This window comes from Chinchilla lanigera, unplaced genomic scaffold (genome assembly GCF_000276665.1).
Source record: "Chinchilla lanigera isolate Chin_1 unplaced genomic scaffold, ChiLan1.0 scaffold00051, whole genome shotgun sequence".
Taxonomy (NCBI): Eukaryota; Metazoa; Chordata; class Mammalia; order Rodentia; family Chinchillidae; genus Chinchilla; species Chinchilla lanigera.
In genome coordinates, this window is record NW_004955452.1 from 106,752 (window position 1) to 132,878 (window position 26,127).

Here is a 26,127-nt window from a genome sequence, read left to right on the forward strand (position 1 = left end):
GGACCCAGGAGCCCTGCCGCTCCCGGAGAACTGGCTGCCTGGGCGCAAGGTGCGGGGGGCTCAATTTTAGATTTATTTATTGAAAGAACAGTAATAAACTATTCATACTAGGGCAGAATGCTTTGTTGAAAACACCTTTCCCCCAGCTGGACACAAGGCAAAGCGTGTGTCTGGATCACTGTCACAGGAGGCAACTTGTCTCCTCTAAACTGGACGATGAGGGATTACTGTTGTGCACAAAGCAGGCCTCACTGGAATTTCCCATCACTTCTGGCCACATTTAGGAGGGAAGGCAGGGCAGCTAAGGGCACCCAGGAAGAAGGCCCATTTCCTCTTTTAAGCAAACCATTAGTTCTTCCTGGTTAGGAGGGCTTCCTAGTTGCCACCGTGATACAAGCCAGGGCCTACGCCTTCAGATGGCAGGGTCCTCACCTTAACAACAATCTGGGGTCACAAAGGGCCGCCGTCCTCCAGAAAGCAGCCCTGGCTGGCAAAGAACAGGGCCAGGTCTGCACCAAAGCCCAGGGTTTGCTTTCTCCCTCTCCACTTACTCCCAACAGCTGCAGTTGCTTAGAGAGTAGGAGGCTGGCATGAAAAGGCCCCCCATAACTTTCCAAGGATGGAGTTCATTAAGATGCTGCTGGAGGTCTTTGGCTGGAATGTTTTCCCCCTTGTAAAAGGGGGACTTCAGCACAATGTTGCCTGCAGGGAAGGCTCAGAGTAAGTTCAGAAACATCAGGAAAGCCATACTGTGCAGTGACTGGTGGTGCATAGCACCACGTGTTTGTTCTATTACCTGCTCTTGCCCCAGAGACAGTATCAGGCTGAGCAGAGAAAACTTTCTGGCAGTCCTAGGATGAATGGGAGCCTGGAAGCCAAGCCCTCCCACCTGATGTAAATCTCTCAGGAAATGACCCTGGGCACCAGACAGGGCTCCAAGGCAGGACTTCCTAGGCAGGGCTCTAGAGCACACCAAGGGGTACAGTGGAGCCCAGGGAGACAGGGCCCGGCGTCCCCAGCACCAACTGAAGACTCAGGACTTTGGTGGGAAAAACATTACTTTTACACTAATAAGGTATGCCGCATGTGGCCATGTTTTGAACTGGAATACAATTCTTAAAAAGGTAAAACGTAAAAATTCCTCCGAGGCAGACACTTTGGATTTGCCCCCCAAAACTCTAAAGATGGGAATTTTCTCTCCTACACTCCAAGCACACTTTGGGGGAAAAACCTGAGAAGACCCAAGGGGCACGTCACTCGGAGGCAGTTATAGGAGTGAGCAATGAGTAAAGGGGTCGAATCCACGCCAGGAGGGGGCACAACCGTTACAGTGCCTCTAATGCTTTTGCACAGCGGCGCGAACAGGTACATGAGGCTCTTTATCCTACTGAAAGACACAAGAGGGCCAAGGACCAAGGCCAAGTCTTCCTTCCAGAAATCCCCCACTTCCTGTCAGCTCTCCTGAGCAAAGCTTTTCATCTTGGTCACCACTGCAACCTCAGCACCAAGAACAGCATCCCGCACACAGTAGATATTAAGCACTTCGGAAGGAATGAATCAGTTCTGTGGCTCTTGATACTCATCCTTGGAGCTCACTAACTGGTAAAAGACTATTCCTTTTGAGGCACAAGTTTTGGAGTCCCTGTCTTCTTCCCCATGGAAGGGGACCAAGGAATAAAGCCTGTATGCTTCATCCTAGAGCAAAGCACAGTGCTACTCATACGAGGGGGGTCGATGTTACTGAATACATTCCCTTGTTTACACTCAGCCCTTTGGGCAGGAGATAACATTTTAAATGTTGTCTTTGGGGCTGGGGATATAGCTCAGTAGCATAAACACTTGCCTGGCAAGCCTGAGGTCATGAGTTCGATTCCCAGTACCAAAAAAAAAAAAAGTTGTCTTTGTTTTAAATGACAAAGATAAAGGGGAAACTAACAAAGGAAGCCTGCTCATTGTAGAACACAGATAAAACAGATTTTGTCCAGCCTTTAAGACTTTTAAGAGGACAAAGAAAGGGTTGTGCATTGGGCCCCCAAGCCCAACATACCTTCATTATCTGGGAGAACAGAACTAAATTTCTGCCTCATTCCACACACTGTCACTGGAAAAATCACTTCCAGATTTTATTGATTTAACTATTAGAGAACAAAAACTCAGTAACAGTGCTTAACATAAGTCTGCTATCAATACTGTTAATGAACTAGTATCTGCAGTATTAGTCTTAACTTCAGGAATCGATCACAAAAGTGTGTGCGCTGGCTCCCAGGCTGCTTCATGGACAGCAGATTCTCGGATGTGTATGTGGTAGGCCTCCACTCAACTGCTCACTGAGATCCAAATGCATATATGCATCTGCGCACTCCAGTCTTCTATCTGTCATCTCCTGCAACCTGCAAACATCATGCTGGGAGTGTCACTAGAGGTGACAGGTAGCGCTGAGGCTGGCAGGGCAAAGTCCTATGCCCAGCTGGCCCTTCTATTTCTGGAGGGCCATTCTGGCTGCTAAAAAGAGAAATACACTGTACTGAAAACCGATCAAGTTATCAGCTCCCTGATAAAGCATCAGGATGTCTGTTGCACCTCTACCTACAGACCTGGCCAAGGTGGCCTGGTGGCCTTCCCAACTCAGAAGTCTTCCCTTTGCTTGAGTAAAATCTGGGGAGACCCAAGAACCATGACTTCAGGTGACTATAGGAAAAAAAGAAGAGAAGGAACTAAAATATGAAGTGACCACCGTTCACAAGCAGAGACCTTCTGGCCTGGCTAAACAGATTTGTTGCTATTTTTAGTTTGCTCTTAAAAAGGCAATGGACTGATGGCCTGCAAGGTGCCAATCTGCAGAGACAAACTCCTTCCTCAGCTTGGAGCTCAAAATACACTCCGGCTGAGAAGTATCGACCCTAGTTGCCAGTGTGCAGAAAGGCCATAGAAGGTCAAAGTCTAGGAAGCCCAGGGACCGTCTTCCCAGCACATGATTCTTGGCCCACATGGATGTGTGGGTATTTTTGAAATGGCTTAACAGATTTTGGCTAGCTTCACTCTAGCACAATAGGATTAATATGAAATGAAATGATGTTTTGGCCATCTGCAAAGGATGGTCACTTCCCACCAATCAGAGCATGCATCATAATCCTAAGCAGTAAAAGCTCTGATGGTGGAAAGAAAAAAAAAAAGCTCATCTGGCATGATAAATCACACAGCTTTGGCCTGGCGGCCGAGCATACACCACATTTCTCTTTAATACCACTTGGTAATGGGACCATGGGTAGACCAGATAAAATTCCCCCATAGTTCCCGGGGTCTGACACCTACGTGTGGTCAGCCTGTTCCTGGGGAAAAATGGTGAATCCCAGCATTTTTGTCTGTCCTAAATTGGACACTTTTTTGGGAAGAAACTAAAATTCCATGTGAACTTCAGGGCCACAGCAGGACCCTGAGCACAGACCAACTTTCACCGAATAAGAGAAGTGTTCAAATCTGGTTAAAAAATAAAAAACAAAACAAGCCAGGCATGGTGATACACACCTGTAATCTCAGCACTCTGGGTGGCTGAGGCAGGAGGACTAAAAGTTTGGGCCCAACCTGGGCAACTCAGGACTTAAGGTCAGCAGACCTTGTTTTGAAACAAAAAATAAAAAGACTGGGGAAGCAGCTTGGTGAAAAGGCCTGGGCTTTGAATACCAGCATCACATGGGGGGCGGGAGTAGAAAACAAAACAACAGGAGAAAAGCACTGAGGAGGAAAGGAAAACATTCAAGGTAACTTTTAGGAGGGATCATACAATACAACAAAACACCAGCCTGACTGCCCCTTACATATGTACCACACAGCGAGCACCTCAAAGCCAAACCATGAAGCAAAGAGTGGCTCTGAAGCAGGCCATATCGTTTTAATGAGGCATGCTTTACCAGATCCTAATTTGCTGAGAAGTCATGCTTCATTTCCATTCTGACATCATATTTCAATTAAAAAATTAATGAGAGTCCCAATTCCCCAACCCAGTCTATGAAGAGAATCTGCCATGGCCTCTTGTTCACCCCAAGGCTGCCTCCACGCAACCTGAGCGAGGGGAAATCGGCACCTTGCAAGCCGCCCCGTGGAGCTCATCCTAATCGGCCTGGCCCTAGGAAAGGAATTTCTTTTGTATTTCCAGTTTTGGTTTTAAATTATGTGAAATTAAAATTATCCTCCAGAAAATACCTGTGTTCTAACATCTTCAATTACGACAACTATAAGGACGCAGCACATTCCTTCCTCTGGCGTGAGTGTGCCGCTAGCACCAGAAGGCCAAGCCTTCAGGGCTGTCCAGGCAGCCTGGCCACGCCACCTCCTGGCTCCATCCTCACAGTCTCAGCCATCTAAAAACAGGCAGATTGGCCACATGCACCTTTAAAGGGTGTTGCGGAAATCAGATGGAATAGCAAGAAACACAAGTGGAAGTGTCCAGCTCGGTGCTGGGCACTCACTGGATACGACAGTCTTTCACCGCTGGGACCAACACCTGAGACAATCAACAGGAGGAAACGTCAGACTCGTGCTTTTAGAGGCTTTAGTTCTAGTCAGCTGGCTGCATCACTTCTGGGCTTGTGGTGAGACAGAGTATCATGGCAGGGAGTGCATGGCTGAGCAAAGCTGCTCGTCTCATGGCCACCAGGAAGAAGAGAGACAGAGGAGGGCCAGGGTCTTAATAGCCCCTCAGTGTGCGCTCCCAGTGACCTGACTTCCTTCTACTAGGGCCCGCCTCCCAACAGCTCCGCCACCTCCCGACAGCTCCGCCACCTCCCAACAGTGCCATCCGCTGGGAACTGAGCTTTCAACAGTGAGCCTTTGGGGAACAAGTAAAATCCAAAATACATTGTGGTGGCTCAGGCCTGTAATTCCAGTACTTAGGAGGCTGATGCAGGATAATTGCTGCAAGTTCGAGCCCAGCCTGGGCTATATAGTGAGTTCAAGTCTGGCCTGAACTACACAGCAAGACCCTGTCTCAAAAGACAAAAAAAACTTCCAAGATCCAAAGCACAACAGTGGACACTGAACAACTGTTAGCTGTTACGGCATGGAGGCACACACATCCGTCATCCATTCAGGAGGCTGAAGCAGAAGGATTCCAAGTCTGAGGTCAGATAACCTCACCACAAAACAACAACAGCAACAACAAAGGTTAGCTGTATCTAACCCCAACCCTGGTTTGCCTCCATTGCTTCCTTTTCCTCTCTGGTACACATTTTGCATAAGACAAAGGTAAAAGGGCAAAGTAGTACAGTCTGGCAATAACCTTGGAATGACACATACCGCATCAGGTATCAGTGACAGATACAGTTTGGTTCGTCAGCCTGTGTCTAAGCACCAGCCTGCACAATGAACCTCAAGCTGATCTCTCTTCTAGAATGTTTGATGCAAGCTGGCTCCTGCTCCTCCTCTCCTTTTCAACCCCCATCAGTGCTGCAAATTCCCTGGTGACCCAAGGGAAACTGGCATCTGTAGCAAAGGCACCAGCTAACCACGTTTGCATAAAAGCAGCCACATGCACATCTCTAAGAAAGTCCTGGAGAAAATACACAATAATCGTACAGTCCTTTGGTTGTCATAAGAACAAAATAGCCTGTTAAACACCAACAAGAGTTGCTGCAGAAGAATGAGCCTATCCTTTCTTATGTCTATGTTTGGTTTATTTCTAAAATGGAGTAATAAGTAAACTGGCAAACTAAATCAAATTTTAGCCAAACACATTTGCACTCTGAGTTTAAAAGGAGAAGGAGGCCCCTGCAGAGAGCCAGATCAGGGAACTGATCACATCTTCAACTCTGGCTCACCTCGTCCATATGGGGTCAGTCAGATTTCTGACCAAAAAAAGGCAAAGGCACAGCATACTTCATCAACTCCACTTTGTAGCAGTCCCTAGTATGAGTGCTGAGAGTTAAATAAGGCCATGCAAGTGCACAGCACAATGCCCTGCATGCAAAGGCCAGTAAGTGGGCTCATGAGACAATTACTACTGTATCAGATCTCCTCTTGACTTCCAAGGACACGTCCTACCTATCCAGTTTCACTGTCTCTTCTAACAGCCCCCTTTCCCATACTCAGAGCCAGAGTCTACACAAAATCAGACCCCACCAATCCAACGATTAGGCCAATGTTTAAAAATTACGATCATTCACATAAAAATGGAATGTATAGGGGCTGGGGATTTAGCTCAGCGGCAAAGCGCCTGCCTGGCAAGCGCAAGGTCGTGAGTTCGGTTCTCGGTACCGGAGAAAAACCCCCCAAAAAAAAAACCAAAAAAAAAAAAAAAAGGAATGTATAGCTTCTTCAGAAAAACCTGAAAACAAACAACAGGCCAACTAGTGCCTGAGCAGAGGGGCAGCCGCCCTTCCAGATGGCCTGTGCCCCGGACACACTGCGTCTTTTTTCTCACACCAGTCCACTTCAGGGATTTCCCTCACCCAGCCTTGCCATACTCTTGGGCACACAGCAGATTCATTTGTATCACAATTCAATCTCCTATCCTGCAGCATGCTTCTAAAATGTGTATTTGTCTGGCCTGGAACCATGACTTTTTATACCTCCCTCCTCTTTGCTTCTAGCACAGAGCACCTGCAGCTGGCTCTCAGCAGGCAAAGGACCCCCAGAGACCTTCTCCTCCTCACTTCCTGAATTACGTCACATAAAATACAGCAAGTTCACAACTCCTTCCTTAGGTTCGACTCGGTCCCACACATCTGCCCATCAGCTGGAAGTTCATGTTTCTGTGAATACAGAAATAGTTGCCCAGTGGACCTTCTTCTACGAAGAAGAGTTTATCTGAATGACACCAGCTTCCTATTACATTTTTTTCCTAGTAAAGTTGTTCTGAATCTGTACAATGGAATTAAATAAATCACCACAGCAGATGAACAAGTTTTCAAACCCTCATTTTAAAAGACACATCACTGATGAGCCACGTGTGGCAACTGATAATCGTATCCAAAGATGACACGGGACACAATGGAAAAAACAGAGGATGCAGCTTCCACAGTGAGTGCCAGAACCTGCTGGCTAAGTGATCGAGGTAAGCTGACTGGTCTCTTGAGACCTGATTTCATTTTTTTTCTTTGCAATTTTTCCTGTAGCTTTACAGATGTTTTTGAGTATTTCAGCATTTTCAAGTAACATTACAATTCCAGTGAATCCAAGGCATCATTTTGTGATGAATCATTTTGAGTATTTAAAAAAAAAAAATGTTAAAAGTAAAGTGAGGGGCTGGGGATTTAGCTCAGCGGCAAAGCGCCTGCCTGGCAAGCGCAAGGTCGTGAGTTCGGTTCCTGGTACCGGAGAAAAACCAAAAAAAAAACAAAAAACAAAACAAAAAAAAAAAAAAAAAAAAAAAAAAAAAAAAAAAAAAAAAGTAAAGTGAGTATTTTAAAAATAGATGTGCTGAGCTCCTTGTTTGTTAAAACTATTTCAAACTAGAAATGAGGCTGCTAAAGTACTTTCCCGGGTAGATGGTCACACTGGCTGGAGAAACTCGCACAGCAGCACAACCTGCAGTGCCTGGTTTGGCTGCCTTGCTGAGCACTGCTGGATGTGTGGCTTCCTCACCATGCCTAAACTAAAGCTGCAAGACAAGCTGGGGGAAGGGGTGCAGACTGTAATCAACTTTAGCATGCTTATCTTCGGCTTTATCAACACAGACGGTCTCAAAGAAAGACCACCATATGAAACTCATCTTCTCTGTGCAGAGCAATCTCCAAGCCCAGTGGTGCTGTCTGGCTAGGAAGAGAAAAGGTTTCCTGTGTTTTGAATTCTGCATGGAAAGCACTATATACAACCAAGCAATTATGTGTCGTGGTCTCAAATGAAACCATATGAAAGAGGCACGTACCAGGTCGATCAGGTCACTGAGGTTCTTCTCGATTTGCTGTGGAGGCAGGCGCCTCATTAGGTCCAAGGCACAGTCCAGCTGCTGGTCACTCTGTGAAGGGAAAAAGAAAGGCACTTAAGTCTTTTTGGCCAATACCAAGACTCCTTCTCAAAAGCATTCTTCCAGTTGCTGCTTGCCTGGGAGGATTCTAAGACCCAAACAGCCCAGTAATGGGCTTTCTATAAGTTCTGCAAGCGCCTTAGCCTAGGGTGACTCTGTAAAGGGTGTCTGTCCCCCTCCAAGGCATCCTCTTTGCACAAGTTCCAGAGGGAAGCAGAAGCAGGCTGGGGAGTTCAGTAAGCACTCTTCCTCCTCAGCAGACAGATCCAGTAGCCATGGCTGTAGCAAGTGCTAGCTGGAGCTATGCAAAGAAGGCTCACGTAGGAGGTAAGGGCCGCCTTTGCTGTCACCTGGACATAAACGTCAGGCAACATCCCCAGGCCAGGGTCCTTGATGAGTTCCAAATTAGGAAAGAAAGAAAGCTGGCAAAGAAGCAGTGATATGCACACCAGTGATATGCACACCAAGGTTACAAGTGCTTTGTCTGTTCAACGAAATCTTGTACAAACATCTGAAAACGGAAACATACTATAGTCAAGAGCTTGCTCTTCCCAACAAAGTGGACAAGGATGACAAACTCAGGGGACTAGGGGGAGCACCTTGTCAAAGCAATGCATGATGTGCTTCACAACAGCCTCCTCATTTAGTATTTATGCTAAAACACGTACAGACAGCCACTATGTGCCAGTCTTCATAAACACATACAAAATAAAAAAGGAAAGAAGGAAGAAGGGAGGGAGGAAGTGAGTCTGGGAAAGACAGTAAAATGCAAAGTAAGTCTGGTACATGGCCGGCTACAGCACAGAAGGCTAGATTTCGGGAAGAGCCACAAGAAATAAAGTAAGAGAGGCTGAGCTGCCAGGTAAAGTAACCCTGTGTGCAGTAAGGCAGGTGGACTTCCAACATTATCAGTCAGAAAAGCACTATCTGATTTGTACATGGAACCTACTCTGCTTGTAGGACTTTTGAAAGCCAATCAACAAGCTGAAGAGCATAAAGTATACAAAATAATCTTCAAAATGCCACATTTGGTTGTAATGAGATGTAACCTTTGAATATCAGCATTTACACCTCAGATTTATTAACCAGGAGCAAGCCATTAATAGCCACCAAAGACATAACACGTTGCTAACTGGAACCGAACTTGATTTTCAGATATTGATATGGCACATACAAGCCAGCTGTTTAAAAAAAAAAAGGTTGTCCCTTGCTCAAAACAGTTATCAGTGATATTTATTCTAGGACACAAAACGAACTATTTACTCTTCAAATAAAAGAAAAAAGAAAAGGAGAGGAAAGAAAAGCCCTATCACGTGTTTTGCTCTATGAAACACTACAGCAGCCATGAACTCCTTACTTGTGCCACATACTGCTCTGCCATGTGTCAGCGGTGCCCCGGTGACATGGGTTTGGCCCGTTGGCTTGGGAAGAGATTTCAACACCATGTCTAGGGTATAACACAGATAAGCTGACTAGACTCTAGAGAGACCTATTCAATTCCCAGGTTTGCCATTCATTAACTTACAACCCTGGGCAAATTTTCTTAACCTGTTCCAGCCTCTATCTACACAATGGGACGGTTCCACAGATAACTCTCTCACAGAGCGTTAGGGTGATTTAGATAATACACTTGGAATGTGTAATACACAGTAGGATGTGTTTAATGATTGGGGATCAGGCATAAATATTTAGGTCCTAAATATTTAAAAATAATGCTAAATGGAAATGCTTTATGACCCTCCCCCCATGCACACTAAATCTAACCCTGGTCTCTCCCGCTGTCTTACACTGGAGCTAGGTGTGCAAAAACGCCACAAATAGCTCTGTGCTCTCTTGCCTGAGCAAGAATGAAAACCCGGGGCCGTGGATACAGCTCAGGAGCACAGCATCTGCCTGGCAAGTGAAAGGTGTGAAGTTCGATTCCCAGTACCAGAAAAAAAAAAAAAAAGAAAAAAGAAAACCGTTCATGATTCAAGAGAAACCTGGTAAAAGCTGTAAACCAGTTTCTCAAGTGGGGGTCATTTTCATAAGCACACAGCCCCACCCAGAGACATCTGGCAATGTACAGAGACATTTTTAGTGGTCACACTGGAGTGGAGGACGATGCCAGCGTTTCGTGAGTACAGGCCAGGGACGCCTCTAGAGACTCCGTAATACGAAGTACAGCCTCCTCACAATAAAGAATCACCTGGCTTAACCGAGTCAAGGCTGAAAATCCCTGGGCTAAAAATAACCATTGGAGGAAGGGATTGCTGGCTCCTAGAATCTGGTCCAAACCCAGGCCCCTCTCCAGAAAACTACACAGGAGGAGAAATGCTGTGCATATAATTCTAATTCAAATACCACACATAAACCCTAAAACCTGATTTCTGCAGAATAACTAGACATCAACAATCTTCTTCTGAATTGAAAAGCAAACTTATGATATAAGTGAGCTGAGCTAATTTGAAACTGTAATCCGGAACATTCTGGGATTCAGAAGGGATTAACTAGAAATTGAGCAGTGTGATCCAGGAAAGAAAAGATATAACTTGACCAGGGAAGGCCAATGTGAAGAAACACGGTTTCAACCCTCTCTGGAGCCTCTTTGCACCTCCACCCTGGCCCCAGTGAGCTGCTCCTGTCCTCACACCCTCTCCCTGGGGTGGGTGACCAGTACAGTAGGGCTTCCTTCCCGTCAGCGGGACTGTACCTCGCCAGCAGCACCAAAACACTTTCGCAAAACCATCTAACTCATATTCCACATCCATCCCAATTAACCTTAATTGGAAGTGTTTCACAACAAATTTCTAGGGCTAAGGATGTTTAACTATCATTAAATTAGGAAATGACTAAATGCTTCCCATAAGTGAAGCAGCATGGGAAAGTTTACTGACAGCTTGTAAAAAGTTAAAATTAGAGTTAACTGGAGCCATTTGCTTGGGAGCCATCCCAGACCCTAAGGGGTCCAAGCAGGAAACAGCATGAGCAGAATGAAGAAAACAAGGATGACCCACAGCTATAAGCAACAACACAAGTGACCCTAGAAAGCAGGGCGATTGAGGGGGGTTGTCCCAGGGGACTATCTCGGCTATTGCCACTTTGCAAAGGCTCAGAAACAAGCAAAGTGAATTTTTTGTGATTCAGACATAAACATACATCTGCACAAGCATTTTATGCCATTTAGTTTTTTGCAATGCTTGGGATCGAACCCAGGACCTCTCAAATGCTAGGCAAGTACTCTACCACTGAGCCATACCCCCCGCTTTGTGTGTGTATTTGGTGGTGCTGGTTTTTTCCTTTCCTTCTTATTCTTTAAGCCAACTCAAGGGAGTGATAAATAAATGAGAAGAGAAGTTATAAGGGAAATCACAGGGGAAGATAAATTGAGATTGTCCAGGTCTCAGATGGAACAGTAAGATCAGGCGTATTCCTAATATCATGATGCTTAAAACTTTGGTTAACATGTGACCACACAGTTATCAGGTGTCTAATCAAGAACAACACACAAACGAGAGCAAATGAGGACAGGATTCAGGAGTTCAGGCTGAGTGTCTTTCCTCTCACTAGAGGAAAGTATGATCTGGGTTGTCCCCAAGATCTGGGCTGTCCCCTTAACCTTGTGGCCTGAAATTCCTCCTGGACAGACCCCAAGTGCAGATGCAACACTGGGTTCCACCAGTCATGCCTGTCAACAAAACTATCATTCCTGGGTTCAGCCATCAGGTTGACAGCTTACAATCCAACAACAGTGTGTGCGTGCCAATCTCAGGCCAGATCCTGAACTTGGCCCAGTGCATGAAACCTAGTCCTGGCCCTCAAGGAACGAACTGTCTCTAAAACAGCAAATACCCACACAGCTGTGGGATGTATACAGTAAAAAACAGAAGACACAAAGAGACAGGCATAGTTCACAATACATTGATTTGCACTTCTTGCTGTTAATTATTTTCTCAGGACTGTCCCCCTTTTTGTGGTTAAGCCCCTAACCAGCTTTCTGTTTATTTTGTAAACTGTCAGTCCTTGACTAAGCCAGCTTCTTCAACGTGTTAACTGATCCCAGACAGCTCCTTCATAACATGAGCTTTACCAGTTCTACCTCCCACTGGTGCTGTTCTTGGTTGAAAAATAGCAAATGAATGACCATTTCACTTCAGGTTCCAGAGTTCTCTGCCCATTCAATTAGTCATCCAATAATTATTGAGTGCTTCCTAGGTAACAAGTGCTGTTCTTAATGCTGAGAGGTGAACATAAAGTCCCAGGTTTCACAGAGCTGTGGTTCAGTCAAAATCAAAATGGAAAAGAATCAGAGGTTGAGTCCCGGGGGGTGTGAAAGGACAAGAGGGGTCCCTTTCCCCACTTCAGCTACAAGGGTGGCCTTTCTAAGTACATAAACTGAAGTAGGAATTTTTTTGCTTTTGCTGGTCTTCATATTGCTCAACTCACCCTGCAACAAGTAAAATAACATTAAAACGGACTGGAACAATTTTCCTGAAAAAGAAGTCAAATAAGACAGTAAGCCTAAATTAGCAGCTGAGGAGTTCACACTGTACAGTGTTGTCAAATCATCTGCATACAGTCAAGCCTGGCCTATTAAACCAATGCCAAGAAGCAAAGCCCAAGGTAGAAACCATCAAAAATGTACAATCTTCAGGTAGAGATGTGAAGACAGGACATGTTCCAGCCTGTGATAGGCTCCACTTTAATATGACAGACACACTAGCCACCACACTAATGAACACTAGTGCAAAGTACCCACAGAGTGGTACAGAAAATCCCAAAAGACATCTTAAGAGAAGGAACAATAGCTGGGCTGTCAACCTGTGCCCCAGGCAGCCCCTGGAGGCCTTTCGGGCTACAGTGTATCAGATGAGACACAACTCCAGCCCTGGAGCCAAGTGCTGGGGGGCTGGGGGCTGGCGGGAGGCATCACTGAGGCTCTACCATGAGTGACCTGTACCACTTCCTGGATCAAGCCCAAACCGCTCAGAGGGCAGCTCACCGGGATCCACCCTCGGCTCAGACCCTCACTGTCCCAGCAGTTTTGCTTTTGTCCACGTCATAGGTAAGGTTTCTGTGCCATGCTGTTTGGTCTTTTCAGTTTGAAAATTCACTTTGCTGTGAGGTTTAAGAGTCTCTAAAGACTTTTCCACAGCAGAATGACAGAACACTACGTGTCTGAGAAGGTAAATCATGTTATTTTCTAAAAATTGTCATTACCAAGTCCCCCACCTCATATGCACCTCTTTGTGGCCTTGCATGTGTCTGTGTCCCCTCCCTTGGAAATGTGGGAGCATCTGAGACTTCTATCAGCTGATGCTCTGGGACTTCTGAGGCCAGGCCATGGAGACTGCAGCTTCCCCTAGCCAGCTGAGCACAGGCGCTAGGACGCCAAGTAGCAAAAGAAACTTCACCTACCCTCAATTTTGCCCTGCACCTAAGCTACACACAGAGACCCCAAGACGCTCTGAGGTGAGACACGTGTGAGGATCCCATGTGCTCCAGGCCCCTATACTTCCAGCTATCTGCAAGAGCACAAGACCCCAAACCAGAACCACCTGCTAGGGCCCTCCTGAATCACCAACCCACAAAACCTACTGGAGACAAGGAAATGATCATCGTTCTCTACAGTAGGTAGTCTTGGGTAACTTTGTTAGACGGCAACTGTAACTGGCACAGGAGGATTCTTGTGGTGAGCCTGGGGAGATGGGCTGAGCAGAGATGAGGTAAGAGCAGGACAGCCAGCACAAGGACCTCTTCAGCACGCTGAGCTTTCACTGGAAGGCTGGTAAGGAGTGCAGTCAGACTTTCAGGAACAGAACACAGAGGATAAGGTGACTTCCTGGAGATACGGAGACCAAAAAGCTAGAAATGACTCATTTCCTACCTGGGGCCCCCTGCTACGAGATGGTGCCAAAGCCTCATCAGAGTGTATGAGGCCTGTGTGTATCCTTTAAAAACTGTCATTTCAAGGACAAGCAGTAACTCACACCACTAATTTCTAGGCAGGAGCCTACCTGGCCTGCCCCATGACTGGTTAGGATAGATCTGGACTTCACAGCAGCCACACACACACACACACACACACACACACACACACACACACGCGAGCCCAGACTGACTGACCACAAACATACGGCATCTAACTTAACCATGACTTGTCTTGTGCAATCTGGGGCCCAACAAGCAACTGTTCAAAAGCCAAATCTGTTTTCTGCCATGTGGCTTAGGAACAACTGGTCCTGGGGGCTATTTGGGGACTGATTTAAGGGTGAGCCTAGGCACAACCATCTTCAAGTCACTCCAGAAACAGTACATTTCAGATTAATAAAAAGAAAAGTGCTTCTTCTACTGCCTCACTGCACTGCACTTCGGGAGGGACATGGTGATGACAGCGGGGCAAACACAATCACGCATGTACCAATCATCCAGATGACTCTCATTTCCATGGGAAAATCCTCTACCACTGCAGTCAAAGCCACAGGGACATTCCAGTTGGCAGACTAACCCTCCCCTAACCTTTGGGGTCTACTGTGCACCATCATAGCTGGGCCCAAGCCATCTTCTAAAAGTGACGTTAAAACAAAAATCAGACAACAGAAAACATTTCAGTCTTAGATGCAACCATGCAGAGGACGACAGGGAAGGAATCCAGGTTTATAAATGAATGACCTACTAGCTGAGTGTGTAAGAAATAAACTCCTATCTTACATGGGAAGAGAGAGGGGGACAGAGAGAGAGAGGAGAGAAAGAAGAAAGTAACCATTTAAAAAATGACTAGCTCAGTGGTTGTGTCAATGTCATTTCCATTACTAGGAAAAAATCATTTTACAAGTGCTCTGTGTCAGGATCACAGAAAACAGGCCTGGTAGGCCTTTCAAATTCACCTCGGTCCCACACTTTCATTTTACAATGAGCAACAGACACAAAGTTTTAAAGACTGCACAAAGTGGAAAAACGAGCACCTAACTGGACTGCCCACACTGGAAGACGTCCTTTTACGTACTTTGCCATCTCACCACTGGTTTCACCAACTGAGTAATCCTGAGGATGCCAGGTGGGCAGAGCCCAAGCTGCCAGACACAGGCCTTGCCCACAAGGAGCTTATGGTCTAAGGAAGATGACGGCACAAGAAAGCATGAAAATCGCCTGCACCACGCTCATCCTACAGTTAGAACCGCTGGTGTCCCTGCTATCCCCCTTTCATGGCATAACAGGAGCGCCTTCCAATGGCTTCTCCAGACAACCAAAGTACTAACATTTTTTTAATCATAAAAGAACAAGCTCTCTAAAATGTATGACATGGTCATGTTTTTCCACAATGCAAATGAACACATGACACTACACTGAATACAGTTAAACCATTTCTCCCCTGGTCCAAAGATACCAGATATACATCTACTGTACCTCTGGAACATAGCCCTCTGTCTTGTTAAAATTTTGTGCCCCTTCAGGCTGAGAGCTATATTTTTGCTTTCTTAGCAAATACACTGCTTCTAATCTACTGTGGGTTGGGAAACGGAAAACTATAAACTCATTCTTGTTTAAAAGAAACAAACTAATTCTGAGACCAAGAATAACTCAAAGATTCATAACTTGGGGCCCAGAATTACAAGCCCACAAACAGTTGATAAGTACTCTGACCCGCTGTTAAGATTTGTGTGTATATAGTATATGCACACGTTTCGATCTTACGTCTAAGACTCTAAAGTCAGGTAACATCATAATCATTTTCTTCCCCATCATCAGCAGCAGCACCCCCAATTTCCCATATAACTTGCAGGGTAGAATTATGCAAGTCACCAAACAGTCTCTCAGAGCCTCCGTTTTCTCCACCTTGCAGGGCCCCTGAGAACAAGGGACCTCATCTGGCCAAGAGGGCCCCCCCACCCCAGGTCATCCTTCCTAAAGAGCAGGACTCTTCAGAGGAAGGGCTTCTGAAGAGTCTTTTACGTAACATTTTGGGTGCTGAAGGGCCTGTTCCTTCCTGATTTTTCCTTCACTTGACATAGGTTTTCCATTTAGGCTGCCAGGAGTCTCTAGAAAGGTAGGTGGAGTGTTGGTACAGTTTCCAAGTCATTAGCACTAACAAAGGAGGGCAGATTTCCACAGTACTCACCCCTACTATCCCCGGTCTGTGTACCAAGGAGTGCAGGGACCAATGCTTCCCTAAAGCCAAATGAGAGGAAGGGCTGAGGACAGTAAGAGTCGAACAATCCCAGGTTCATTCACAAAATCCAGGTTTTCCCTTGGATTTTCTGTGCTGTATTATCCCCTCAGCCTCTGGCCCAGGAAGAGTTCCACCACTGAGCCTGTTACCCTACCCATTTGCGGGTGCTCCTACACCCCTCCCTCTGAGGCCACTGAAAGTAGACAAATGTGACAGGTCTAGTAGAGTCCCCAAGCTCCCTTGATACTTTGGCCAGCACTGAGAATTTCCACGTGCATCTCCCTAGTATATTTATTCCAGAGAACTTAGCAACTTACACACAGGCTCTGTGTCAAACCCTGCAACAGCCATCAGTGGATTTTTCCCTTACACATCCCTTCAGGAAGTGAAATATCCGAAATGAGTCACGCTCAAGAGCTGGAGCTATGCTTCTGTTTACAGCCCCAAACCTCTAACTGCATAACACAGGACAGTTTCTCCACGGAGATCAGAGTTTACCTGGTGAACCTGGTGGCATGGCAAATACTCCCAGGAAGGAGTCTGCCACACAGCCTCCCAAGGGAGGAAGGCTGGCACAGCAGAGTGCACACTCCGCAAGCATGGCTGGCTCTGCTGTTCTCCTCTCCTGGAAGGCAGGTGCTCTTTCTCCTGCAGCCTTCAACTCTATCATCTCCCAACACACAGCTGGTGGCAACCCGCACCCACCTGCCCTTCGAGCAGCTTGCTGACCTGTTTCCACATGCAGAAACTGTTTCCAATCTGCAGTCCACTGAGAGATGACCACTGCCTGCTGTCTGTAACTTGGACATACACAAGGCAATCGTGATGCCACAAAGGACACCCTGTGGATGACCATGGGCAAATCCACTGCACAGAGGGCTCTGCGTGACTTCCGCTGCATGGTTTTTGTGCCTCCCCAAGCACCAGCAGGCTGAGCTAGAGCAATTTCACTTGGCTGTGCCTCTCTCACTTGTCTAGGCTTTAAAACACAGAAAAGTTACAGCAAAGGAAACCTTATAAACTACTGAAATGAGGCCATGTGCGGCCCAGCCGTTTTGTAACTAACCAGACTTATCATAGAACTAAACAGCAAATGAACCAGAATCAGAAAACAAATCCTTTATCATACATTAGTGCTTTTCATCTGCTTACAATTTAATCCTAAGTCAAAATTTAATTTAACCTTTTTTTTGGTACAGGGAATCAAACTCATGACCTCACACTTGCCAGAGAGATACTTGTGCCGCTGAGCTATTTCCCCAGCCCTAAGTCAAAATTTAAGAATGGAGCTGGGTTTACACCCCCAAAATACTACTTGGAATAACATTTTACATTATCAGAACTAAAAATAGCAGTATTAAGAATATTTATGTAAGGGCTGGTAATGTAGCTCAGTGGTGGAGAGAGCATGTACTTAGCATGCAAAACGCCCTGCATTCAATGCCTAGCAAAAGAAGAGGATTTACATATCTCCCAGATCAACTTTACAATGAACTTCTCTTTAGTGATTAAGAATACCTAGCAACCAAAATGGAAACCAGTTTTGAAAGATAAAGGGAAAGAAACTGACATCACTAAGGGCTCACAGAAGACCCGGCCCCGGACTGCATGGGCTGGAGGTGAGGCAGCAGCGGCTGTGTGAGGCGGCTGCCACTACCCTGGGTTCTCAGGAAAGCAAACTGAGGCTCAGATGGGTTTGGCAACTTGCTCCAGAGCCAGAACACTGAAGGGCTGGCAAGACAGCTGAACTACAGAAAGCAAATTTCTAGTGCCTTCTGGGAAACAACCGGCTAGCTCAAAAAATCAGACAGGGGAAACGAGCGCTTTTTCCTAAGCTGGGCAAATTATTGGCAAATTCTATGACCAGATTCTGAAATCTGTGCTGTGGATTACAGACTCTCTCCTCACAAGCACTGTCTGGCAGGTGGATCTCAAAGAAACCCTAAAGCCTTTTTCGGACAGCTTCTCTTGTTGATGGCTTTCTGGAGTCCTTCAGAAGATCCACAAGGGGCCTTCACCTAAGGTCTGATCACAAACACTTCGCAGATGTCTACAGCTGCTGCCTCTGCACGATCCTGGCTGGTTCACGTAACAAGCAACTAATCCCTCCACTCTGTCAACTGGCAGGGAGACACACAATTAGGGAGGATACCAGGACATCTTCAATGGATGCCATACATGCTGTGCTGCCCATATCCCCCGCAAGGGCACAAGAAATTTAAAAACCTTCTTAAAAATCGAAGACAATGAAAGCCAAGTCCCCTGTATTTAACTGTGTAACAGTAAAAAAAAAAAAAAGAAAAAAAGAAAAAAAACTTGGAAAGCAGTCCACATGTTCACTGGCTAAGAAAAGTAAACTCCCTTTTTCATAGCAGAAGCAGCCAACTCACATGAACCTTCTCCCAAACACATTTACAAGATGGCTTGGATGCAATCTGTAACATTTGGACATGGGTTTACACACTCCAAAATAAAGAACTACGCCTGCCTTCCAAAGGTGAGGAGACCTCAAATCCAACCAGCAAACAGTACAGCCCTGAAAAGTCTTCATGGGAAAGAAGCAAGATTGAAAGGATTTGGGAAAAAAATAAAGCCTCCATGAATCCAAGCATTTTATCTACATGGGGGACACTGCTGCCTTTTGACTTATGTCCAAAGGGAGGCCTGAGGAAAAGGACACAACGTTTATGCATCAAAACGTAACCCCACCTCACACACTGGGGACTGAATACAGGATCTTCGCACTGAACTACATCCCCAGCCCTGTTCAGTCAGGGTCTCACTACATGGTAAGTTGTTCAGAGTGGGTTTGACCTTGCAATCCTCCTGCCTCAGCCTCCCAGAGTTGTAGACATACAGGTATATACTTATTTAAAAAATATTAGTGTGATTTTTACTTGACACATAGTAACTGTATATATTTGTGGGGTATAGTGTAACACTTCAATACGTATATAACATATAATTACCACGTCAGGATAATTGGCATATTCGTCACCTTAGGCATGTATCATTTCTTTATGCTGGGAGCATTCAAAATCCCTTCTACTAGCTATTTTGAAATATTCAATTAACTGTTGTCAGTGATAGTTACCCTACTGTGCTACAGAATATTAGATTCCTTCTATCCACAGCGCCCCCGCTATTTCTTTCCTGCATTCCCAGGCTCTTATTTCAGACGCTTGTACATTTTGTTTGCATGTTTGGAAATCGAACCCAGAGTCTCTCACATGCTACGCATTCTACTCTGTATTACTGAGCTACACTTTCGGCCTCCCATTTAATCTTAAAAATGATCCTACGGACTGGGGGTGTAGCCTAGCGATAGAGCGGCTGCCTAGAATGTACAAGATAATCTTGGTTCTGAAGAAAGAAAGAAAAAGCATCCTGTGAAGCACGTGCTATATAGATCTCAGACGTGGATACGGAGGCACAGAGAGGGAGGGAGCTGGGAGGCAAAGGCAGTGCATCTGCCCCAAAGCTTCTGTGCCCAACTCCACGCAGCCCAGAAACAGTCAGGTCACCTGCTGCCACGTGCCCCCCTTGTCCTAAGAATCACTGCCACTTCTCTGCTGTACAGTCTCAGAGGAGGAGCAGGGGTTCTCCACATCTGCACCTCCACAGCGCTCCAGAGGAAGGTGCAGGGGTGACACAGAGGTGGTCTGCATTCAAATCCTGACCCCAGCAGGGGCCCCATCATGTGGGACCTTGGACAAGTCACTAAACTTTGAGCCGCAGGTCTCTCCAAAACAGTGAGGTACCCATGGCCAGACCCTATTTTAAGGATAAAGAGGGTGAGTTCTCCAAAGCACCTAGCACAAACCCGCGACAGTCACTGCTCCGTAAATTTTATAAGTGAGGTCAACAGGGAAGAGAAGGGCGGGGGGAAATGGTAAAAGGAGAGATATATGTTCATTCTCACATTTCAAAATAACGGCCTCTCTGACCTTCTGCCCATTCTAGGAAAGACTGCTGCACTCCACATCCAGAACAGAGCCACGACTGTGAGCACCAGGAAGTAACAAAGCCTGGAAAGTTCAAAAATGTCCAGTCAAAGCAGAGAGGGCGGGACTAGGCTCATTCATTCGGGCTGCGTATACCTCTACCCACTAGTAACACAGGAATGGCTTGTATGACCATTTCTATAAATCCAAACACTCACCATTCTCAGAAATGGTGTTTCTCCCATTCCGTGGTAGATAAACTGTTTCTTTATAGGTCTCATCAGACAAATAAATCCACTGCCTGATACTGTTCATTAAAAGGAAAGGGTCTTGTAATAAGGGACCTTCAATTAGCAAGGTCTTCCATGAACATAAGAAATGTCACAGGCCCTTTGCAGCTTGCCTCTGAGGGCAGGGGAAGGAGAAACTGAAGGTAAGGGTGCTGGCCCACTCAAGGGCTTGAGACACTGCCACCCTCCTCACCTCCAGTTAAGACATTTCTTACTCATGGAGGAAAAGGATGGTCAAGGCCACACAGAGTATGCAACTGGGCCCCAGGAGACGTATTTTCCAAAGTAAGTGTTGGAGTGGACACTTGCTTCTCTCTAATAAAGGAAATAAATAACAAATCAAGTGTTTCCTGTCTCCTGGTCATGTAAACACAGAAAGCAGAGTTAGCTGGCCAAAGGAGTCTGTGTGCCGTGGCACGGTCTGTGGGACCTGAGGTGAAGAAGGGACTCTCTACAGCCAAGAAAGCCATCAGGGACAAAATGCAATGGCCAGCGAGACTCACTCCAGTGCCATCACAGCAAGACGCGCTGCTAGTATTCCACAGCTAGAACTGCATCTCCCCAGACTCTATTCGCCTTGCCCAGGGAAACGGAAGAAACTGTTTACCAGGGACCTCAGCAAAGCCAGGCTCAAAACTCACCAGGGGAAGAGCTTCATGACACAAAAAGAAAACATCTTTGCTTTAGTTTGCCAATTCATTTTTTTTTTCATACTCAGCTCGTGAGTTCTGAGACCAAAACTAATGGGAGGCACGGCAGGAGAGCTCGGAAAAAGCAGAGGGGGTTGCTTTGCTAGGTTCCTTCCTCTAACAAGAAGGTAGAAATCAATTCACTTTCCTAACCCTCGAATCCCCAGAGAATGATAGTGTCTGGATGGCCTACAAACGCTCAGCTTGCCAGCAGAGCCCTAGACAAGGAACCCATCCATCCAAGTATTGTTCTTACCTCCCACCACCTCCTAAGACAGCAGGGGGACGGGGCACACGGCTCTGAGGTCACACTCCTCACCTACAGGATCGTGGGAATGATTATGGAAACCCTGTCACAGCTCTGCCGGCTGGAATAACCGCTTAGAGAGAGGCTGAAAAACTAGGAGTACAAGATCCTGCAGCAGAGGTAGTGAGGCAGATGCTGTGTGCTATCAGTGAAACAATATTAATGATCCAACTGTGCTCTGTAAACACGCACAGCTTAGTGTGCTTCACTGAGACCTCATAGACTTGGGGAGAAGAAAAACAGGAAGCTGGGCCACTCTTCTAGTACCGCCCTGCCCAAAGTGTCCTGCTGCTCACCAACTTTGGGAAAGCAGGTTTCAGTAAGAAAATTCAATTAGGAGATACACTGAAGGCCTTCAGAGGAGATGGAGAGAGGAGAGGTTTTCCCAAGCCTCTCAGTGCAAAGCCGCACCCCAGGTATTCTGAAAAATGACCACTGGGACTTCCCACCACCTTGAGGAATACAAACCTCCAAAGGCCCTGGGAATCGTCCAGCTTGTATGTGGAACTGGATCTGGGCTACCTTGTCCGTTTCCTGTGCTGCTTCCCATGAGACTCAGCACAGAACCTAAGCATTGTGCCAGGTGTCACTGTCTGCACCTCAGCTCTCAAACTCAGGAGTGGCGCCAAGAAGGTGGGGACACAGGTGCTGTGCTTGACTCCCCACCAGGGGCTGATGGCCCAGGAAGCCTTCACAGTCATCAGCAAGGCCTACTCACTCTTGCTTTTGGTTTCTAAAATGTCCCCTGGCTGAGGAAAATGGCTTAGCTCATTCTCAAAGGAAGATTAAATCCAGAACAAGGGAGCAGGAGTAAGAATCCCCTTCCAGTCAAGAATGGAAAACATCTTCACTCTTCAGCCAGGCTTTATTCTTGCATGTTGCAAAAATCACTTGAGTTCTAATCAAGACCACAAAAGTTCAAGGACGAAAGTAGCATGGTGGCACATGCTGGACAGGAAACAACAAGCTCTTGGATGGTATCCCAAACCCCCACAAGGGAAAGCTGAACTAAAGAGCAGGACTGTCCTATTCCTGTGAATGTGCCACATTTATAGGAACTGTAGTTCTGAAGCCATCTTGGACAATTACAATCACAAATATTTCCGACCATATGGGGAAAGAAGTTATCAATCAGTAAAACCTTTGAGCTGGAGGTCTTTTGCTCTTAAGGAATTATGAACTCTCAGAATTGGTGATTCTGGAGTCCCATTCTCCTTACAAAGGAGCTCACCGTGACCCAGCAGGCTGTTCATCCAACCTGCACTGGCTGCTCGGCACCTCTTCCTTCACACTCCACCCACCAACAGTCTTTCCTTGTCTAGAGCCATGCCCGAGCGGGGCCCATCTCTGCCGTGTGACATCCCCCAAAGGCCTGAGGCAGAGCCATCATGGACTCCCTGCAAGCGCACGTTATTCCTGACAGAGCCAGCCCTTGAGGGTTTGTTTTGTTTTGCTTCATCCTCCCACCCTGCCAGTGCTGGGGCTCAAACCCAGGGCCTTACATGTGCTAGCCAAGTGTTCTACCACTGAGCTACATCTTTATGCAGCTCCTGAACTTTTTCTTGAGGGACTCAGATCCTAACACCTACTACTTCTGCTACAGTTTTCCTGCTGCCATCCACAGCCCTCGGCCCAGACATGAAGCCAGCAGGATGGGCCAGAGCACATCCAGGTGCATGGGGGATAGGGCAGGGGAACACAGACTTTTCCCCCAGCTGAAGCAAAACATACACATATCACTGAGAAGTCCAATAAACTGCCTAGAAAGTACCTGGAAGTACATTAATAAAAGATACCTTTGTGATGAATACACATTAGAAATAGAGGCTGGCAGGGAAGATGTGAAAACAATTGGCTCTTTATGTAGATTTTTTTTTCCTCCTGAAACGCAACCCTCACTGCTCAGTCTAACCTTTCTTTACAGTGTAAAGGTGAATTTCAGGCCAGCCTAGGGGCAACTGCTCTGGTTAGCAACCACTGGGTCCAAGCAAGGAGCAGCCCTGCCACTCGCTGTGGGGTCTGTGCACCTGTGACCAATGCTCAGCAGAGAGGTCTGCAGCTAGCCCCATGGCAGTGCCCAGGGAAGGACTCAGGAGTACTGACTGTATAGGCATCAGTGCACCTGCTCCACCAACTTCCTCTAGTTCATCCTAGACACACAATTACACTATAAATCATTTCAACATACACTTTCAAAACACTGAAATCAGAAAACACACACGATATAATGAAATGGTAAGCAGGGCTGAAACTCTCAGAGGGAATCCCAGGTAGCTTGCCCTGAATTTCTTGCCTATGCTGCTTGTGATCTACCTACAACTGCCAGAGGGGGGCCATGTAGCATACTGGTGGCCTGAGCCCACTAGGAATTCATATGCTTAATAACTTTTCTTGGAAGTAAAGTGAGGGTGGTGGTATGTCAGGAACACTGCACGGATCTGGGACTCCGCTGTGATGCTGGCACAGCACAGGGAATGAGAAGTCTCAATGGCAGAACACGGAAGGCTCTCTCAGCCAGGTAAGCGGGTGGGGGCAGCAGCACACTCATTCAACCTCCTCCACTGTACAAACAACAGGCCACCAGCTGGAAATAGAGGGGTGGGCATGGTCACCCTTTTTGCACAACATACACTCAGGGGCTCCCGTCACTCAGAACCCTCGATCTGCAGAGAAGACAACTTCATACCCTCCTGGGTGATGCTGGGTGTGGGTAGCTCACTTCGGGGGGGGGCTCTGGGGGCAGAAAGCAAGAAACCGCAAAAGTACAGGAGAGTGACCCTCAGGGGACCTTCAATACCATCAGAGTGGATGGTGGAATTAATTATGGGGGCTTTGTTACGTTTAAAGTTTGTGACTTCCAAACTTCAATACAGTGTTAGAATTCTGTTCTCAGAACTGAGACCCAGGTTGCTTATTAAATTTAAACCAGATGATCTGACTCGAACTAATTTAGACTGGGGGAAAGCAGAGAAGGTAGGCAGAGATGAAACAAGACTGGCCATAGAGAATGATTTTTAGGTGACAGATAAATGGGGCTCGCTGTTTTATTATATGCTTGAAATTTTCTATAAGTTATTTTTGAATGTTTTGCTTGGCAGTGCTGGTGCTCAAACCCAAGGCCTCGTACATGTTAGGCAACCATTCTACAATGGAGGCAGCCACTCAAACCGTAAAATTTTAAAAACTTTTAAATGAAGCAATCCTTGCACCAAGTCCTGGCTGTCACCTAAGTTAGGCAGGGTCTCATAGGCTCCCAGGCTGGGTGAGCGGAATGTTTAAGGGATAACAAGCAACTCTCTCTGTTTGCAGTCAGTCCAGGAAAGCCTTCTGGGGAGAGGCAAAGGGAAACCTTCCAGGTAGCTCTGTAGCAGCATAGCTGCTTTGAAAGACTGAAACAACACAGGGTCCTCAAAATTCACCATGGCCTTCTTGTGGGAAGCTCTCCTTTCCCGCAGTCTCCAGCTGGGGACCGTGTTTGAGAAAGTACAATGGATTCAGGCCTCATGCAGTGGAAACTAACTCTGCACCAAGTCTACTAAAACGTCTTCATTATCTGCATTCTATCAGCACCCAGGGGGAGTATATATGTACAATGCAGAACTGATTTAACTTCAGCTTTCCTCCCCCAAAATTAATTAAAATAATTACATCCTTCTCTACAATGAGCATGTCTTCCTTTTATAAAAGGATTTTAAAAAACCCACTCCTTATTTTAAATAATAAGATACCATATTACAGAACTACAATCATACCATCTGACTTAAAAAAACCAGCTTTAAGGAGATGTAAGGCTGCTTGGGTAAGTTTCAGGTCCACATCTGTCTTGCACAACCACATGAGCCATAACTCAATGTTAAGTTCCCAGGCTAGCCTTGAACTTGCGATCCTGCCTCAGCCTCCCAAGTAGCTGGGGTTATGGGTGCATGCCATTGTGCCTGGCTTAAAATAACACTTACAGTGAATACCTCCAGTACACTAGGTACTATGTTAGGTATTTTTACAAACATGGAAACCAAAGTACAGAAGGGCAGGTCACTGACCAAAGCTGCACAGTGGGTGTATCCTGACAGGGTGTGAGGATGTCTCCCAGACACAGTCTTCCTCATCAAAGAGAGCATGATGAAAGCTATGGTCCCTTTCACCAGGGAATGCAAATACATACAGAATACCCAGGGGGCTCACTGACCTCTCCAATACTGCCAAACATCCTAGCTTAAAAACCTCTGCTTAGGCTTTCACCCTTCAAGAACTGCAGCAGGAGAATCTCCCTTAGAAAGCAAAGCTGTCATTGGCTCCACTTCTTGTTTCTCAAATTCCCAAATCCCAGGGTTGTCCCTTAGTGCAATCTCCAAAGACATCATGCTACAGCCTCCACTGCCCAGTGACAATTCTGGCTTGAATGTGATAAGAACCTCATTGGTTCAATGCTCTTAAAACTATTTTCTCACTCATATAAATAAAATTTTAGCCGGGCATGGTGGCGCATGCCTATAATCCCAGCACTCAGGAAGCTGAGGCAGGAGGATCTTTGCGAGTCTGAGACCTGGGCTACAAAGTGAGCTCAAGGCCAGCCTGAACTGTATAGCGAGACCTTGTCTCTAAATAAATAAATAAATAAATAAATAAATAAATAAATAAAATTTTTAAAAATAAATAAACAAAACACAAAAAATACCCAGATAAATTCAATAACACTATCTCTTCTGAGTACGCTACTTCAGTCTTTGTTACATTTCAGTGTAGCTTAGACTGGGTTCACTGTGCCCTAGTGCAGAGTCCTGCCAAGCA

The 26,127-nt window shown here is 46.2% G+C and overlaps 1 protein-coding gene across 2 annotated transcripts in view; it reads right to left on the reverse strand.

Annotated features, from left to right (window-relative positions):
• Capzb (capping protein (actin filament) muscle Z-line, beta) overlaps positions 1–26,127 on the reverse strand; it is a 134,061-nt gene that overhangs the window by 72,298 nt on the left and 35,636 nt on the right. For both annotated transcript variants that reach the window (XM_005394658.2, XM_005394657.2), the window contains exon 2: positions 7,862–7,951. In XM_005394658.2, coding sequence (XP_005394715.1) covers positions 7,862–7,951 — 90 coding nt within the window. The remainder of the gene's footprint in view (positions 1–7,861; positions 7,952–26,127) is intronic.